The 20,737-nt window shown below is 36.4% G+C and overlaps 1 protein-coding gene across 2 annotated transcripts in view; it reads right to left on the bottom strand.

Annotated features, from left to right (window-relative positions):
• BARD1 (BRCA1 associated RING domain 1) overlaps window positions 1-20,737 on the bottom strand; it is an 83,640-nt gene that overhangs the window by 29,267 nt on the left and 33,636 nt on the right. For both annotated transcript variants that reach the window (XM_064373026.1, XM_064373025.1), the window contains 2 exons: window positions 13,828-13,908; window positions 11,355-11,527 (listed from right to left, as the gene is read on the bottom strand). In XM_064373026.1, coding sequence (XP_064229096.1) covers window positions 11,355-11,527; window positions 13,828-13,908 — 254 coding nt within the window. The remainder of the gene's footprint in view (window positions 1-11,354; window positions 11,528-13,827; window positions 13,909-20,737) is intronic.

The raw sequence follows: 20,737 nt of genomic DNA, 5'->3' as shown, positions 1-20,737 counted from the left end.
TGGATCAACACAACACCAAAGTAATTAAAACTATTTTGGAGCATATGAAAATGTCAAGATCCTAACTGCTGAATTTACATCTAGTACATGACAGTATATTAATATCTTTTTACATGTACCACTTTTGACAGTCAATTATTTTAATGCGCTATCAAAGAGAGTCTCAAATTCAGTGAAATGCAAATGATCATATGTAGATAATATATTTTACCTATACTGACATGGTTTCAATTTGTGTCCCCACCCAAATCTCATGTCAAATTATAATTTCCAATGCTGGAGGAGGGGCCTGGAGGGAAGTGACTGGATCATGGGGATGGATTTCTCCCTTGCTGTTCTTGTGACAGTGATTGAGTTCTCAACAGATCTGGTTGTTTAAAAGGGTGTAGTACTAATAACCAGGGAAATGCAAATCAAAACCACAATGGATACCACCTTACTCCTGCAAGAATGGCCATAATTAAGCAATCAAAAAATAACAGATGTTGGCATGGATGTGGTAAACCGGGAACACTTCTACACTGCTGGTGGAAATGTAAACTAGTACAACCACTAAGGAAAACATGGAGATTCCTTAAAGAACTAAAAGCAGAAGTACGATTTGATCCAGCAATCACACTACTGAGGAAAAGAAGTCATGATACGAAAAAGATACTTGCACACACACGTTTATAGCAGCACAATTTGAAATTGCAAAAATGTGGAACCAACCCAAATGCCCATCAATCAACGAGTGGATAAAGAAACTGTGGTGTATTTATACAATGGAATACTACTCAGCCATAAAAAGGAATGAATTAATGGCATTTGCAGCAACCTGGATGGGACTGGAGATTATTATTCTAAGTGAAGTAACTCAGTAAGGAAAATCGAACATTCTGTGTTCTCACTCATAAGTGGGAACTAAGCTATGAGGATGCAAAGGCATAAGAATGACACAACAGACTTGGGGGACTCGGGGAAAAGGTGGGAAGGTGATGAAGGATAAAAGACTACAAATTGAGTTCAGTGTATACTGCTCGGGTGATGGGTACACCAAAATCTCACAAATCACCACTAAAAAACTTACTGATGTAACCAAATACCACTTGTTCCCCAAAAACCTATGGAAATAAAAAAATTATAAATAAATAAAAGGGGTGTAGCACCTCCCCACCTCTTCCTCCTGCCCCGGCCATGTAAGACGTATCTGCTTCCCCTTCACCTTCCACCATGACTAAGTTTCCTGAGGCTCTTCCTGTACAACCTGGGGAACCATGAGCCAGTTAAACCTCTTTTCCTTATAAATTACCCAGTCTCAGGTATTTCTTCATAGCAGTATAAGAACAGACTAATACATATACTGAATTCTAAAAATTACAAGGTCATTAATTTTTTTCTGTTCCTTGACAGCACAGTACACTGGCAAATTTTTACCAGTTTTTCTTCCTCTAATGTATTTTTGCACTATTCCTTTACCCATGATTTTAAATCATAATGTGGAAAATATACTTCATATAAAATATTTAAAGATGTAACTGGAGATTTTAAATTTTAAACTATTGAACAGACAATCCGGGGTTTATGTGTCATTGCTTCTTGTTATCTAGAATGTAGTATAAAATATTGGATGATTTGCTACTGATGTTGACAGTAGATTCTATGTAAAAATGGATTTATGTACTAATAAACAAAATGCATGATATACATAATGCATATATAAGAAGTAGCAATAATCATTTATTTATTTAACACACATGGAATGAGTATATTTGTAAAAACATGTAGGGGAAAAGTCACAAACACTGTTTTATAATCAGTTTGGAAAATATTCATCATTCAACAAGTACTTTAAAAAAAAAAGTGCCAACAACTTTTGGCACTAAAGAAATAATGAGATAAAAGGCAGTTTCTGTCCTCACAGAGCTCAGGGGAGGAAATCAGAGAAGCACACAGAAAAGGTTTTGCAGTCTGGTAAACTTTCCCAGACCTGAAAGGGTGAGGAAGAGAAGTGGGTACATTAACAGAGTAAGACTATCCTAGCAGAGAGAAAAATGTGTGAAGGACTTTAAGTGAGATAGCACTTAGAACTTTTTAGAACTACCATTAAAACAAAAGACAACAAAAAAAGGCAGGGGAGGGAGAGTGAAAGAAAGGTAAAGTGAGAGAAAGGGAGAGGGAACGTACCACAGGAATATGAGGTGCTCTCGAACTGTAAGCTATAGTCATAACAAATGGGAAGTGTTAAAGTACTGGCCTTCCTCCTCAGGGCAATAAGAAACCCCAAACAGCTTCTTAAACTTCAGCCCTGCCACTCAAAAATCGTATTACTTTAATGAATTACTTAAACCACTTGTGCCTGTTTCCTCATCTACCAAATGGAGATAATAACACACCCTATTTTACAGGATTGTTGCCAGGACCAAATGAATACATCAAAAGCATTTAAAACAGTACCTAGAATATGGTAATAGCTCAATAACTGCCATGGTGTTACTGTATTAGATCTGCATTTTTAGAAGATAGATACAGAATGAAGACAAGGAAACAAAATAAGTTATGTCTGGAACATTAACCTCTTATCTTCATTTTCCCCAATTTTATGATAGAATTTATGCATGTTTTTCACGAAAATTTGGATGTTTATTTACTTAGGGAAAGTATAGAACCATATCTTCTTAACAACACTCTATTTTCATTTTCCCATATGATACGATCTAAACAGGATGAACTACATGACTCTGAAAATCCTTTCCTAACTAGGAATCTTTCTGATTCCAAAGATGAGGAAAAGGAAGTACTTATGAAAGGGTTAAACAGTGGTGTTTAATGTTTCAGTTTTGTCCCAAAGGCCGCATTCAGAATGCAGTATCATCTTTTCATATCCTTTCCCTCAGTAATAGTAGGACAGACACCTGCCTACAATGGTGTCCTGAATTCATTACACCACTAATAAGAGAAAGAAGAGATGGGCAAATTTAAACTTGTACTTGAATGTACAGATCATCTAAACTGCAAAAACATATGCAAAAAGGCATTTTTACTGATGCTAAATCTATCACGCATGACAGGATACCAAGAGAGTTCAAGAATGAAATCCTCCATGAACAACTACAAAACTGCAAACATACATATTTAATTTTTCAAGTCACTTTGCTTGCTATGGAACAGGAAAAAGCAGAGTAATTCAAAAGAGCAACATGGGCTTTTAAAGCTATAAAACATAAATTATCTCTGTTGTAGGCAATTAATTTTTTGAAATTAACCTAGGGCAGTGGGACAATTAATAGGTCCAATGGTCCATATAATATTTTCTACTTCAGAATTCAACATTCTTCTAAGGAAAACTCTGTTAGTGGCAGATCAAGTACCACATTCTAAAATCCTACATATCCATTTAAAAAACAAAAAGCGTCTGTTATTCTCCACACATTCAAAATGATTCTGGTGTGACCAACTGAAGCTAGAGCTGTAGATCTAGCTTCACACTGGGATGTACAGAAGGCAGTGGGGAAGAGAGATTACCAATGATGTTTTGAACAGTTATAAATATTCCTAGACAACAAATATTATAGACTATATAAACTTTTTTCTCATGATCTAAGGTTAAAACTGATTTTCTTTCTTATTCTTTTAGCTCACAAAAGGTAAATTTTTAATGTAAAAACAAAGAGTTACATGAATTAATACTGTTATTTAAATGCAAGACACATTAAACAGTAAGGTGCCAGAATATTCAACTTAAATCAAAACAAAGTAGATATATGACTTTCCACTCTATATTCGAATCCTCCATAATTATAAAGATTTAGGGTCCAAAAACGTTGTAGTATGAAAATTAATAGTTAAAAGAACATAGCCACCATGGGAAAAAATAGGGTTAAGAGACTTCACTGGTGAACTATGAAAGCTCATTTATTTTTAAATAGTGAAGATGGCAAACAAAGAGTATCATTGACTTTAAATTCATATTGCAACATGGTTAATTCTTAGCTATTGTGCCTTGCCTTATAAGCTTTCAAGATTTCCCTCCACCAATATTCAACAGGATGCTTTAAAATTTGCTTGGCTTTGCAGCAGATAACACTCTATTCTTTTTCCTATGTCTAGTCTTCCATATACATTCAATGCCTAACTTATATGACTGAGTTGTTGACTCTCCCCACTTGCTGGGCTACAAAAAAAGCTCTCAGTTACCTTTTTATTTTATAAATCACTACTGAAAAGATAGTTCTTAAGCCTAGTCTCCAATATTTAAAGTCATGTCTTACTTAGCACCATTCATGATAACTTATTATTTTTTGAGACTGAGTCTCACTCTGTCCCCCAGGCTGGAGTGCAGAGGTGTGATCTAGGATCACTGCAACCTCTGCCTCCCGAGTTCAAGTGATTCTTGTGCCTCAGCCTCCCAAGTAGCTGGGATTACAGGCACACACCACCACACCTAGCTAATTTTTATATTTTTAGTAGACTTGGGGTTTCACAATGTTGGCCAGGCTGGTCTCGAACTCCTGACCTCAAGTGATCTGCCTGCCTTAGCATCCCAAAATATTAGGATTACAGGCATGCGCCGCCTCGCCTGGCCCATGATAACTTATTAACAATACCAGAACGTATCAGGATAAAACCCGATTACTAAGCCCTCTTATACAAGCTTTCCCCTTTCCCATTGACATCGGAGACTGACTCTTAGGCTAGATTTTGTCTTAGTTTTTCTTCTCTCTCCTAGAGCTACATTACAAAAATATTTACTCTTCTAATACAAACAAATATTCTTACAGTAGCAGGAAAATTATAGTTAATCAAAATCACAGGCTCAGACAAAACTGCCAAATAGGTAAAATTTTTACAGTCCACAGAGACTTTTTAATGAAGAACTTAATGGGATTTTTAAAAAGCCTATTTTCTCTTTAGTGTATGTATTCTATTATTAATACATTAGTATACCAGTAACAAAACTGGAGAGATCTCCAAAAATTATATAATACATGAGTTATTAAAATAGATATATGTTATGCCACGTTGGCAGGGGGGCAGGATATTTCCAGAAGATATACTATTCATGTTCCAGAGAACAGAAAAGGTAAAAAGAAAATGAAAAAAAAAAAAGCATCCTGGTTACTTTTTAGACGCTATGATATAATTTTGACATCAAAATCTGAGGCAAAAAAATGAAAGATAAAATCACAAATCACTCTAACTTATAATCACAAATGCAAAATTCCTAAAAACCCTAGCAAATTTATGTAAAAGTTTTGTTTAAAGAATAACATACTACACCAAGTCAAGTTTATCCCAGGAATACAAGCATGATTTAATATTTAAAAATGTATTAATGACATCAATAGTCAAAAAAAGCATAAGCTTTGGGGGCTGAGGTGGAAGGATCACTTGAGCCCAAGAGTTCAAGACCAGCTTGGGCAACACAGTGATATCCTATCTAAAAAAAAAAAAAGAAGTATAAGATCATCTCAGTAGAAGTTGAAAGTCTTTCAATAAAATAAAATATAATCTTGTTAGAAAGTAATAAAGGGAAGAAAGCTTCCACAGGGCAATAAAGAACATTAATCTTTATATGTAAGATGGAGATTAATATTAACTATAACTCTACAGTCAGTACTTCTTTAAAAAAGGAAGAAGAAAACAAGCAAGCCAAATGTCACCATTATTTTATTATATCATTCTGGAAGCACTGACAAATGGAATAAGAAATAGAAGTTAATAAATGATAATTAAATCTTTAGAATTAGGTGTTGGCTGGATAGAAATTTACTAAAATCAACAGCTCTCCTATATAACCAGAATAACAAATTATATTTATTTACAGAATATCCAGTTTATTAGCAACAAATAATCAAATATTATACATGGTGAACACTGCTAATCCAAAACCCTGAAATTTGAAATGCTCCAAAGTTGGAAACTTTTTGAACACTAACAGACACCACAAGTGGGAAATTCCAAATACAGTACTTACAAACCTTTTTTGATTGCACCAAATTATTTAAAATATTCTATAAAATTACCTTCAGGCTGCTATGTATATAAAATGTTTATGAAATACAGACAAATTTCATGTTTAGTCTTGGGAACCATCCCCAAAATATTTCATTACATACATGCAAATATTCCAAAATCTGAAAAAATCTAAAATACTTCTGATCCCAAGCATTTTGGGCAAGGGATACTCAGCCTATACCCAGAATAAGCTCAATTAATAGTTACATGCATGTGTATACACACATACATACATACGAAACATACTAAAAACTTTACTTTTATGTATACATATATATATATATATATATGTATAGATATATATAAAAAAAACAGAATGCTTAAACAAATGAAGAAATGTATCTTGGTCCTGATTACCTTTTAGAAGCTATGAGTGTAATTTTGATATCAAAATCTAAGGGCAAAAAATGAAAGATAAAATCACAAATCACTCTAACTTTTAAAATGCAAAATTCCTAAATAAAATCCTTGTAAACTGATGTAAAGTATTTGTTTAAAGAATAATAATGATAATGATAATAAAGAATAATAATAAACATGACACTAAGTCAAGTTTATCAATACACTTGATAGAAACCAACTTTATTAATCCACTGTAACCTACATACTTACCGAATTTCAATCAACATCCTAATTGGTATTCTACTAAAGTCTACGTACTTACTCAACTTCAAAACATTCTAATATGGTATTTTCGAAACTGTAAAAAGTAAATCAAACTTCATTTGAAACAACAAATTAATAAATGTGGCTAATTCTCCATTCCACCCTGCTCCCACCACTCCTATCACCACTTTGATTTGACTCTCATCTCTCCTTTCCCAGATTACTGGACAAACCTCTTAACGGAGTTCCTGGCCCAGTGTGGAGGAGGAGGTTTTCAACTTAAAATCGGCACTCTTTTTAGCACACACAGCCTTTTAAAGTCCCTGCCCTGGCCTCTTATCTCATCCTCTTCCTCCCTTTTATTCCACTTATATCACTAATAGAAGTTCCTAGAATGAATGAATCAGCAGTCTGGCCTTGAGTACCTTAGCACCTGTATCTTACCTTTCTGAAAAGCCCATCTTCCCATTCTATTTCTTCAAAACTCGAAGTTCTTCTTCTTCCAGAAAGCCTTTTGTGACTTCCTCTGGTCTTACTTGCAGCCCTAGTCAAGATTTTCATACTACAGTGAGCACCCTGCTGCAAAGGCTTGCCTCACGCCATTCTATAATCAGTGCTTTAACAGTCTGTTCACTCCTACTAGAACAGAAGCAGCCAGACAACTGAGGAGATGATTAGGTGAGAAGTAATGGAGGGACTATGAGAAAACTTAAGAGGAACAGAAGGCATCTAAGAGAAAACTTCAACCTCGAGGTAATGAAGAAGACAGACAAAATGTCCGTCCCAGAGCTAGAGGAGGCCATTTAGAAATTTAGAATAAGTAAAAAGGACTTTACTTCTTCCATCAGTCAAAGTACCAAACGCTAAAGAGGAACAGATAGAATGGCATTTGCCCTTGCTGGTTCTTACCCTTCTTCTAGGGATGGGAAGAGTTTAGGTCTAGTTATTGAAAAATGAGTTCCACCAAGAGTAAAAGAGATATAGTGAGCAGAGAAAGAAAAAGGAAACACGTTTGCCAACTCAGACTCCAGAATCTGAGATGTTAATGGTTTATAAGGAATAAAAGCTTCAGGAAGAAAAAGAAGATTAGTAAGAATCCCATAGTCTCCATGCTCCAGACCCTGTTGCCATGATCTCCTTAAGAAATGGAAGAAAGGACAGCAATAAATATCATGTATTCTTACCTGTTACTACTTAATTCTAGAGGACAGTATCTAGAACATTGAGAGAGTGCATGCATAAAAGTGTTAAGGCTAATGGAATGACTTTGGGTAGCCACAGTCATTAGTAACATGCCATGGATGCCAACTGGGCAAGAGCTATCAGGAACCAGTTCTATTACCCCAGAAAAGACACAGATAAGGGAAACTTGGTTTTAGACATCTTGTCACACTGTAAAAGTAGTGGCAGAAGGAGGCAATTCCCATTTTCATGTCATCTGACCTTGTATCAAAAAAGAGGAAAAAGTCTACCATAATCTTCATTAATTCAAACACTATTTTACTCTATAAACAAACGTGGGTAAAGACTACATTAGACAGTTGGCAGAGCCAGCGAGGGCACACGGGCTCCCTGGCCCACAGAGCATACAACCTCATGAGAAGGTAGGAAACAGTAAGTCCTATGAATGGAGAGAAGCCCCATATCAGGAAAAGTGGCCAAAAGGATAGGATAACCCAGGTGAAATTCAAATGAGAAACCGGTTACCAGAATCAAATATTCTAGACAATGCGAAGGCATGTACAAAGACTAGGAGGTAAAACAGCCTGGCACATTTTAAGGAAACAAAAATTCGGAAAAGCTGGTGAAAAAAATGCTTGAAGGAAAGGGGAAGAGGAGATGCTGTGCAAAGACAGATGGCATCAGAGAGGAAAGTGGCACCAGACCATCCAGGGTCTTGTAAACCACATTTGGGGGTTTAACCTTTATTTTAAAAACATTAAAAAGAAGCCACGGAAAGGTTTTAAGCAAATAAATGATTTGGCCAGACTTGTGTTTTTCTGAAGGCACTCCGGCTGGTATGGGAAGTCAATTCAAGAAAAGTAACCTGAAAAGGAGGAGACCAGTTAGGAAATTTGTAAAGCCTATCAGATGAACCATGACCCCCAAAATTTTCAAAACGCAAAAAACAAGGAAAATACTTAAGTATGCAGACCTTAGTACTGAAAAACAGTCTGGAAAAGAATTTTTTAGAAACAGCTACCACACTGTTGTAGCCTATGATTAAATCTATACCTTCATCTGCCCTACTATCCTTTATCCAATATTGGTCCCAACCTCTTTTGTGAGAAATAAACCCTATATCCAGCTGCATCAACCAGCTGTCCAGCACAATAGTCACTGGCACACGTGGTTAAATTAAAATATATTTTAAAAGGTATTCTTGAGTAGCAATAGCTAATTTTCAAGTGTACAACAGTAGAGGTGGCTAGTGGCTACTCAATGTCCAGCACAGATATAAACATTTCCATCACCACAGAAAGGTCTACTGGACAGTGCTGAGCTACAGATATACCTAAATTTGCCACTTCACTAGGAAGGCCTACTTAAAATAACACTGAAGGCACCTGTGCCTTCACTCACTGTCTCATGCCCCTCCTTGTATATTAATAAGCCCTGACAGTGCAGTGAAGAATCATGATGTACGAACCACAAGACAGGCTCTGTGTTTTGGCTCATTAATCCTCACTGTGCTCTGAAGAAATAGAAACGCAGCAGGCATCACCCATGTTTTATAGGTGAGGACACCAAGGCACAGAAATTAACCTGCCTGAAGCTATAAAGTCAATAATGGAGTCACAAATAAAAGCTAGATTCCCTAAAGCCCTGACCAGTGCTCCATTCATTAAGGTAGTCATGGCTGATTTAAGAACCCTGGAATGAAAACTAATCAGTTTCACTTGACCTAGGCAATTATTTGCTTTACCAAATGGCTTGCTACACATACAGGAGGGTCATATTTGTTAGGTCCTTATAAAGAAATAGTTATCTCTGTTAGGCCCATGTATATAGACACACACACACACAAATACATACACACACAAGAATATATATATCTCCCCTGAATTTGCCCCAATTATCTTATAACCTGTGATGAGAGAGAAAAGAAATTAGACACATTTACTGAAACTAACAGCACCAAGGTATGGTACATTCTTGCGTTATTAATTTGGTTTCAATTATGTTAAATGGTTACCAATAAAGATTACAATCTAGAAGCTCTGCATTTTATAACTTATTTGCATCTGTTACCATTGAAAGCCTGATTTTTGTGTGCTCTTTTTAAACCTATAGAAGCAACAAGAGCACAGAGAGGCAATGCCTGGATTTTCGTTCCAACTACTTAATTAACTGAAAAGAATAAAATAATACATAGGGAGACATGAACCAAGTTACAGATTAAAGATACAAAATCTACATACAGCATTTACTTGTGACACTCTTGACAACAGCAATTTTAAAACCCACCTGCTGGCATTCAATAATGCATCTCTGTGTCCTGACACAAAAAGTTTACCCAGAACCGCATGTGAATGATGTGAAAAATCTAAGAAATAATTCAACTGCCCTTGCCCAATATTAAATTTTTATATGCTTTACCTGTTGTTATATTACACACACAGAAAAATAAGATGGGAATGAAATATTTAAAATAATTCCAAACTATTAGGAAGCATACAAAATAATTATTTCTACAATAATTACTTATTAAAGAATAAATCAATCTATAGAATATAAACACTAAGTGACTTTTTCCATTAAATGAAAGCTTCCAAAATTAATTTGACAATTGTTTCTGAATTAAGAAAGTGAATCTCCTCCAAAGATGTCAGCACAGTCATCCCTGTTGGTATCCATGGGGAATTGGTTCCACGACCCCTGTGATGTCAAAGTATGCAGCTGCTCAAGTCTCTTATAAAAAATGGCATAGTACGTACTTGTAAACTACACATATCCTTCCATATACTTTAAATCATCTTCAGATTACTTGTAATACCTAACAGTATGAAATGCTGTATAAATATTTATACTATTTATACTATATTGTTTTACTTAGATTATTATTTTTTATTGTTTTTCCCTATTTATTTTTTTAACTTTTATTTTATTTTAGGTTTTTATTTAAGTTGTGAAGGTTATATAGGTAAACTTGTGTAATGGGGGAGTGCTTACAGATTATTTCACCACCCAGGTATTGAATCTGGTAAGTAATAGGTATTTTTTCTGCTCCTCCCCTTTCTCCCATCCTCCTCTCAAGTAGACCCCAGTGTCTGTCGTTCCCTCCTTTGCTTGTATTCATGAATTCTCATCACTGAGCTCCCATTTATAAGTGAGAACATGTGGTAGTTGGTGATCTGTTCCTGTGTTAGTTTGCTAAGGAAAACGGCCTGCAGCTCCAACCACGTCCCCACCAAAGACATGATGTCATTCTTTATTGAGGCTGCATAGTATTTCATGGTGTATATGTACCACATTTTCTTTATCCAATCTGTCATTAATATTTCCCAAATATTTTTGATCTGCAGTTGTCTGAATCTCAAATATGAAACCCAAGAATATGAAGGACCAATTGTATCATAAAGAAAAAGGGCATGAATGCTGATTATAAATGCAGAATCTGATGATCACATCTAATTTTAGTTGTGAAAGTGAAGTCATCAACTTGAGTATTAAAGTCTCTGCTTTATCACATACCTTGATTCAAGAATATAAGTCAAATTTTAAAATAATTTTGAAGTCGAACTACTTACACAGCATTCCTGGAGGCTCCACAGGAAAGTAACAGTTTGACTATATCCATGTGCCCATTCTTGGCTGCATCATGAAGTGGTGAGTCATTTTGATACCCAGTGGTGTTCACCAACGCCTTATGCTGGAGCAATAATTCCACTACCTTCAGGTGCCCATGATTGCAAGCTTCATGCTAATTAAATTTTTGAAAAATAAGAGAAAGAAGTGATAAGAAAGAGCAATGAATGATATTATAATATCACACTTTAGAAAAATGTAAATGTCGGGACTCCAAGTTTGGGTCTCCTCCCATGACCACTCCCTTCATGGAAGCCGTCTTTCTCTCTCCTGGATTTCCAGCTCTCTGGAATCCCCTCCCACATAGTGGGAGCTCTCTTTCCCCTCCCAGATTTCCCCTCTGTGGTCCGCTTCCACACAGTGTGGAAGCTGCTTTTCCTCTCCTAAACTCCATCTCTCTCTCTCAATTCCCTACCACTCAGTGTGGAAGCTGTCTTTCCTCTCCTGGATTCCATCTTTCTGGATTCTCTCACTCAGTGTGAGAGGAGCTTTCCTTCTCTGGTTTTCCCCCTCTGGGAACCCTTCTCACTCAGTGTGAGAGCAGCTTTTCTTTCTCTCACTCAGTGTGAGAGTTAGCTGTTTCTCTCTCCTTCTCCTTTTTCTCCCTCTGCTTTAAATAAATCACTTTCTACGAAGAAAAAAAAAAAAAAGAAAAATGTAAATGTCAGGCAGTAAATTTACTGTTACCTAAATACTCATGAAGACTGTTAAGTTGTTGACACAGTGAAAGTTACTATTAATTAATCTTTTTGATAAAGATCTGTGTAATTTATGAAGAAAGAAAAGGCAATTAATTTGAGCCTTGGGTCAAGCACATTTACTTTTTTTTTTTTTTTTTTTTTTTGAGATGGAGTCTTGCACTGTTGCCCTGGCTGGAGGGTAATGGCACAGTCTTGGCTCACCCCAACCTCTGTCTCCACGGTTCATGTAATAATCCTGCCTCAGCCTCCTGAGTAGCTGGGATCACAGGCACACACTACCATATCTGGCAAATTTATTTTGTATTTTTAGTAGAGACAGGGTTTCACTATGTTGGCCAGACTGGTCTTGAACTCCTGACCTCATGATCTGCCTGCCTCAGCCTCCCAAAGTGCTGGGATTACAGGCATGAGCCACTGCGCCCGGCCTACTTTTTTTTCTTTTTTGTAGAAGAAAATGAAGCTTTAAACCAACTATAGCTCCTTGTTCTACAATAAATTTAAAACATCTAAAAAAAGACTATGTATTTAATAACAAGATGATACATAAAAATCTGTACCAGTACATACACATATCATGCAACAAAGTATCTGTGAAGGAGTACTTTGCTGAACCTACAGATAGCTGTATGACTGCTGTTATTAATAAGAGAAATAACTTGAGTAGGAATACAAAAAGCACTTGCTGAATGACTGAACTGGTAACAATGGAATGCTCAAAGATGCCTTAGGTACAAATCTTTCCTTATGTCTAATGAACTACTAACAATGTTGTATTCTACTAGATCCCTCGCATTCTGTACTTTTTAAGTACATCTATTTCAATTCATAATAGGTGATACCATACTCAACATCTGTAGGTCTATTTTTAAGAGAAAGGAATCCTAATTAGGCATTAAACCCTCTAAATCACTAACCAATCTTTACTACAACTTGTTAGTAGCTTTGAAGAAAAAAAATTAACCTTTCTTTGAAAAGGTTAGCCAGCCAGTAGAGTCCAACCAGCAAAGTGACTGATCCAGACTAAACCGTCCCAGCTTTTTCATTTCTGGGCTGAATTTCTAGTTTACAGGATAAAGGCATCTACTTCATTTGCTGACACTTCTGTGGCTGCATTCAAATCTCACATTTATTTTTCCTAATGTAATTAGCCTACATAGCAATTGTTTCCAAGTATTTGTGTCATTCTGTTTCCAGATTATGCTTCACACTTTTACTTTCAGTAATAATAAGCAAAGACTTTTAAAAATGTTTAATGTAAGCAAAGATTTCTACTGCCTTATATCTCTGCAATTGGATAGGGTATAAGTGAGGCTGAGATAGACCCTCAGTAAGAATTACTTCCTTGTGATCACTTTCCTATACTCAGTTCCTCTGACCCCTTTCTGTTCCAAGAAATTTGGTTCCAGTGACATGCAGTGCTACAGAATGGAGCCTGATGTCAGCTGTAGCTGTAATCTCCGGACATTAGCTAAATTCTGCAATATAGTACAAGTAGATTCCTAAATCTAGTCTGTCAAAAGGTAACCAATTTCTTGCCTGTCACAAATGAAAAGCCAGAAGGAAAATAATCATGTTCTCATACTTGATGAAAACATAAATTCTTCAGACTAAAAAGAGTCTATGTGGCAGAGGATGATATATAGACAACTACATAGCTATAAACTCTAAGAACTGTGAAACATAAAAAGAATGAGAATGAAAACCAGACAAATACCAATGGTGTCCATCCAGCATGGTCTTTAACATTTGGGTCACTTCCATTTTGTAAAAGGTATTCAACAGAAGGTATGTCGCCCTAGAAAAATGAACAAAATAGAAAGAAATTAAAAAGCATTAAGGAAAGAAAGGAAAATATTGAGATTTTTAAAATGCTATCTTCAAGATAAAGTAAAACTTAAATTGTTGTCTCTTAAGGCTACTGTTCATGAGTGAATAAAGAAATCATTAAGTCAGGTGTGTTGGCTCATGCCTGTAATCCCAGTACTTTGGGAGACCCAGGTGAGTGGATCACCTGAGGTCAGGAGTTTGAGACCAGACTGGTTAACATGGTGAAACCCCATCTCTACTAAAAATACAAAAAATAGTTGGGCATGGTAGTGCCACCCCATAATCCCAGCTACCTGGGAGGCTGAGGCAGGAGAATCACTTGAGCCTGGAAGGCAGAGGTTGCAGTGGGTGGAGATCATGCCACTGCACTCCAGTCTGGGCCACAGAGTGAGACTCCACCTCAAAAAAAAAAAAAACAAACAAAAAAAGAAATTATCTATGCATAAAGTATTCTGAGATATCAAGAAATACAGTCATGCTTGAATATAGACTACAAAATCTATTAGCAAGCCATATTTGAAATTCATTTCACGGTAACAAATAAAGGACACTAGCTAAAGATCATCTGCTCATAATGAAGTTTTAAAAGCCATAATTTTATTTGTGAAAAAAAAAAAAAACATTTTTGAGTATATATGTAAATGGCTTCTGGATATTGTTTAAAACAGACAAATCTGTTTAGCCCAGAAGACTACTCAGTGAAACCAAAGTTAAAAAACAGCCAAAAACTGTAATTTTATTGGCAGTTACTCCATCCTAATACATTCATTCAGTTTATATTCACCTTATTTGTTCAACAACATTTTCTACGAAGCAACAGTTGCTCTGTTTAAAATGGCAGAAAAGAGATCAGTAGCAACCTATTCAAATCAGCCCATGGAATCAGCATTACATTTTTATCCCCTGCCCCCTGCCCGGTTCAAGACTAAGATCACCACCCATTATCAACTAACTCTACAGGAAACAGAGCTTCTGTAAATCCGTGATGTAGCCTTTACTAACAAATAGTTTTCAACTTCTCACTCTCTATTTCCCTATTCCAGTACTCTGGAGATCTACACAATGTTGTAACAGTAGCACACCAATGTAGTGGAGAGAGAAGGAAGATGAGGGTAAAGTAAGAAATACAATAACTTCACTTTAGAATTCACCACCTCTTTTTGAATGAGATGAAAAAGATCTGGGGAATAAGTGAATTAAAATAAGGCACAAAGCAAGGAAAATAAAGGCAGACAATATTAATTTGGCTTTTATAATATTAAGACATTATCAATTATTAAACAGCATTAAAATTAAAGTCTCCTTCCCAGTTTTGAACTTTCTGCGTCTTGTGTGTCATGATCCAACTAAATCCTACTACAAGTGAGAGGACCTTTAAGGTCACTTTAAAGCTATCTTTTGAAGTAGGAAATAAAATAGCTTCCCTCTGCTGCCGGCCTCCAGTGAAGGTAGACTCTGGCAAAGGAGTTAAGTCTGCGGAACTGGTCTCAGGTAGTCTGCCCTCTCTCTCTCCTCTTTTTTATTCCTTTCCCTAGAAGTGAGACACACAATCCTTAAGCTATCTAATACCAAGGTCTCTTAAATTTTTCCCTTCATGTAATGTGGGAAGATCTGACATCTATCTTTCATATTTAATTACATATTATGTTTTAAGTATCAGTTAACTCTTAAAGGCTTTTTAAAAATCTCTAGTTGTAAAATAAGAGATACCATCCCTTTGTAAAATAATGTCAGGCTACAGGACGAAAGAGGCATTTATGCCATGGGATGAAGGTAAAAATTTTCTTGAAATTACACTATTATCACCAGTCACTGCAGATATAACTAAACCAGTTCTTTTAAAATAACAGGAGAGGGTACGATATCTAAGTCCATGAAGATAAGGCAAAAATAACTAGCAGAGGGTACTCTTAAAAAAGACTGAATAAAAAGCCATAGATGACAGAAGTTACATACATAACACTGTGTTCAAAGAGTTTTGTGAAGTGCTTCTTGAGTGAATAAATCTCTCCCCTCCCACCCCTACCCCAATACTCTTTTCTGAAATGATTTTTTTCCTCTGCTGGTATGACAATGCAGAAATCACTAATTCTCCTAACATTTGATTTTTTCTTTTTAAAAAATTTTACTTGCTGGGTGTGCTGGCTCACGCCTATAATCCCAGCACTTTGGGAGGATGAGGCAGGTGGATCACGAGGTCAGGAGTTCAAGACTAGCCTGGCCAACATGGTGAAGCCTCATCTCTACAAAATATACAAAAATTAGCTGGGCCTGGTGGCACACACCTGTAATCCTATCTACTCAGAAGGTTGAGGCAGGAGAATTCCTTGCATCTGGGAGGCAGAGATTACAGTGAGCTGACAGCATGCTACTGCACTCCAGTCTGGGTTAACAGAGTGAGACTCTGTCTCAGAAAAAAAAAAAATGCTTTTTATTTCTAATTGTCTCTGTTTCCATGCTCTGGGATGCTTCTCAAATACAGCAAATCTTCAGTTTTCTAAAAAAGTAAATCCACATGCAACATATATTTTTATATTCCTAAATTAACAAAATTACCATAAATGCTCGATGGGCCTAAAAGGATCATAGGTTTCCAATCAATTGCCCCAGTTTCAAGGAAAAACGTTAAAAAAGGAACATTTTATTCTACTTCTAGAGGAAGTTATCATGTATTTAGCAACTGGAGTGCAATGGCATAGCTCACTGTAACTTCAAGCTCCTGGGCCCAAGCAATTACCCTGCTTCAATCTCCTGAGCAGTAGCTGGGACTACAGGTATATACCACCAAGCCTGGTTTATTTTTTATTTTTTGTAGAGATGGGGGCCTGTGTTGCCCAAACTAAGGGACTCAAGCAATCTCCTGCCTTAGCTTCCAAAATAATTGGGATTACAGGTGTGAGCCCCTGCAGCTTTTGCTTTATATTCATATCAGTTACAAATGAATGCAGGAATATCTGCCAAGATACAAATTTGATTTTTTTCAATAACAATCCTGTAAAAAGTGAGCAGATAAACCACCAGAACCACACACATTCCCTATGCTCAACATGAAAGTACTCAAACACACAAAAACCTTCTCAAACATTTCCCCATTCTAATTCTATGTGGTAATGAAAAAACATATTAAAGATTAAAAAATAATATAAACACAATTGTGAAATGGAAGAGTCTCATGGAAATAGTCAAACAGAAACAGAGTGACAATTTAAAGAATAAACGTAGACTCTCTTTCAAGGTTGCTAGACTGTTGCTATTTTTCTTTCATGTCACCTCTTCATATTATCAAAGTGTCTTCTGTTAACATTCTACCCACCTCTTGAACTGTATAGCTGATTGGCAAACGGCCTGCTTTTTATAACCAATCTGCTTTCTCCTCTCTAGTACTTGAAAGTTTGTCATATTTTCATCTTTCTACTTCATGTAAATTTAATGTCATGCTCATAAATAAAATTATGATAATTAGATAGAGTCTACAGTAACTGGGTAAGCTTGAACTGATATGAAGTAGCCAGGAAATAAATTAACTTTTGATTCTGGCTTCTTTAAATTAGTTTCAAGTACTCATTTTTGGGTTCCTCACAACTTGAAAGAATAATTAAACTTTTCTTAAACCATAGCAAAAAAAATTTATCTAAGGAAAGTATTTGCCAAGCCTTACTAAAAATGTTAAATGAATTTGGTATTTTCAAGTAATGCACTGAAGGCTGAAAATAAGAGTCTGCATGAGTGTGTCCCACTGAATCTCTTATTGCTAAGTTTTCAAAGGAAAGATCCTTCACACATTTGTACATACTACAGATCCACGCATATTCCAGCAATATAAATTAACTTGCCAAAAACACACACATAAGAACAAAACTTTTTCCTTATGATAAAGGTTAGCTCTTCTTTCTTAAGGACAATACAGAACATGACAAGTAAGTACAAGACAAATGACTTTCCCAGCATGGTTAAGTGTTTCCATGTAAGTGAACCGACCAGGAACCTAAAACTTCCCTTTTTGGCAAAAGATGCCATTAAAACAAACAAACAAAAATTAACCATCTGGAATGAAGCTCTAAAAATGTTAAATATTTCTCTGGCTTCTTAGTCAGAATTTACTGAATAAAATACAGGCATACCTCGGAGATATTGTCGGTTCAGTTCCAGACCACTGCAATAAAGCAAATATTGCCATAAAGCAAGACACACGAATCTTTTGGTTTCCCAGTGCATATGAAAGGTGTATGTACACTATACTGTAGTCTACTAAGTGTGCAATAGCATTATGTCTTAAAGAAAATGAACAGACCTTAATTTAAAATAACTATATCGCTAAAAAATGGTGACAAACTTTTTGCTAGTGGATGGTCTTGCCCTGATGTTGCTGGCTGCTGACTAAGCAAGCAGGTGGTTGTTGAAGGTTGGGGTGGTTGTGACAGTTTTGTTTTGTTTTTTTAAAGATGGAGTCTCACTCTGTTGCCAGACTGGAGTGCAGTGGTGTGATCTCTGCTCACTGCAACCTCCAACTCCATGGTCCAAGCGTTTCTCCTGCCTCGGCCTCCCAAGTAGCTGGGATTACAGGCACACGCCACCACAACCAGCTAACTTTTGTATTTTTAGGTGAGAATGGGTTTCACCATGTTGGCCAGGATGGTCTCGATCTCTTTACCTCGTGATCCACCCACCTCAGCCTCCCAAAGTGCTGGAATTACAAGCGTGAGTCGCCACGTCCAGCCAACAGTTTCTTAAAACAAGACAACAATAAAGTATGCCACATCAACTGACTTCATTTCATGAAAGATTTCTCTGTAGCATGTGATGCTGTTTGGTAGTATTTTATCCATGTAGAACTTCTCTCAAGATTAGAGCTAATCCTCTCAAATCCTGCTGCTGTTTTATCAACTAAGATTAAGTAATTTTCTAAATCGTTTGTTGTCATTTCAACAATGTTCATAGCATCTTCACCAGAAGTAGATTCCACTTGAAGAAAAGAAACCAGATGCTTTCTCATTCATAAGAAACAATGCCTCATCCATGAGACTGCAGCAATTCAGTCACATCCTCAGGCTCCATTTCTAATTCTAGTTGTCTTGTTATTTCTACCACATCTATAGTAACTTTCTTCACTGAAGTCCTGAACCACTCAAAGTCATCCATGAAAACTGTAATCAACTCTTTTCCAAACTCCTGTTAATGTTGACATCTGGATATCCTCCTATGAATCACCAATGATAATGGCATCTAGAAAAGTGAATCATTTCCAGAACCATCAGTGGAATCTCCATCTATGGTAGCTATAGCCTTACAAAATGTATTTTTTTTAAGTAATAAGACTTGAAAGTAAAAATTACTCCTTAAACCATGGGCTATAGAATTGATGTTTTGTTGGCAGGCATGAAAACAGCATTAATTTCTTCATACATCTTCACCAGAACACTTGGATGACTAGGTGCACTGCCAATTAGTAATATTTTGCATATCTTTCTTGAGGAGTAGGTCTCAACAGTGGGCTTAAATTATTTAGTAAACCATGCTGTCAAGATGTGCTCTCACCCAGGATTTGTTGTTCCAAATGGTAAATGAGCATTGGCTTCAACTTCAAGTCACCAGCTGCATCAGCCGCTGACAAGAAAGCCTGTTCTTTGAGGTTTTGAAGCCAGGCATTGACTACTCCTTTCTAGCTATGAAAGACCAAGATGGAATATTCTTCCAATAGAAGGCTGTTTCAACTTTGCTGAAATCTGTGGTTTAGTGTGCCACTTTCTCATTAATTATCGTGGCTAGATCTTCTGGATAGCCTGCTGCAGTTTCTCCATCAGCATTTGTTTCAACTTGCATTTTTATGTTATGGAGATGGTTTTTTTCCTTCAACTTTATGAACCTAGCTAGCTTCCAACTTTTCTTCTGTAGCTTTCTCATCTCTCTCAGCGTTCACAGAATCGAAGAGATTTAGGATCTTGCTCTGGAGTAAGGTTTGGCTTAAGGAAATACTGTGGTTGGTTCAATCATCTATCTAGACCATCCAGCTCTCCTCATATCGGCAATAAGGTGGTTGTGCTTTCTTCTCATTTGTGTATTCACCAGGGTAGCACTTTTAATTTCCTTAAAGAACATTTTCTTTGCATTCACAAATTGGCTGTTTGGCAAGAGGCCTAGCTTTTGGCCTATCTCAACTTTCAACATGCCTTCCTCACTCTTCATTTCCAGCTTCTTATATAAAGGAAGAGATGAGCGACTCTTCACTTAAAAACTTGGAGGCCATTGTAGGGTTGTTACTTGGCCTAAATTCAATATTGTTGTGTCCCAGGGAATAGGGATTCAAAGGGAGAGAGATGGGAGAATTACCAGTAAGTCAGAAAAGGCAACATTTATCAATTAAGTTTGCCGTGTTACATGGGCAGGGTTTGTGGTGCCCCAATGCAATTACAACAGTAACATCAAACATCACTGATCACAGATCACTGTAACAGATACAAGAGTAGTGAAAAGATTTGAAACATTGTGAGAATTACCAAAATGTGACAGAGATATACTGAGCATATGCTGTTTAAAAAAAAACAGCACAGATAGACTTGCTTAATGCAGGATTGTCAAAAAACACAAAAACAAAACTGTATCTGCAAAGCACAAAAAAAGTGAAGTGCAATTAAAAGAGGTAAGCCTGTAATTTAACAGATAATTCTGATAACCTAGTTAATGGTACAATAAGTTACTGGTATTACTAAAGCAGACACATATATGTGGGGGATGACAGAGGGGAAAAAACAGATACTGACTCTAAGAGGTGTTTTAGAGGTTAAACTCTTGAAAATATC

This window comes from Aotus nancymaae, unplaced genomic scaffold (assembly GCF_030222135.1).
Source record: "Aotus nancymaae isolate 86718 unplaced genomic scaffold, 86718_ANA_hifiasm-v0.15.2.pri h1tg000008l, whole genome shotgun sequence".
Lineage (NCBI taxonomy): Eukaryota > Metazoa > Chordata > Mammalia > Primates > Aotidae > Aotus > Aotus nancymaae.
Note: the sequence above shows the minus strand (reverse complement) of the source record. Positions and strands in the feature narration are given on the sequence as shown.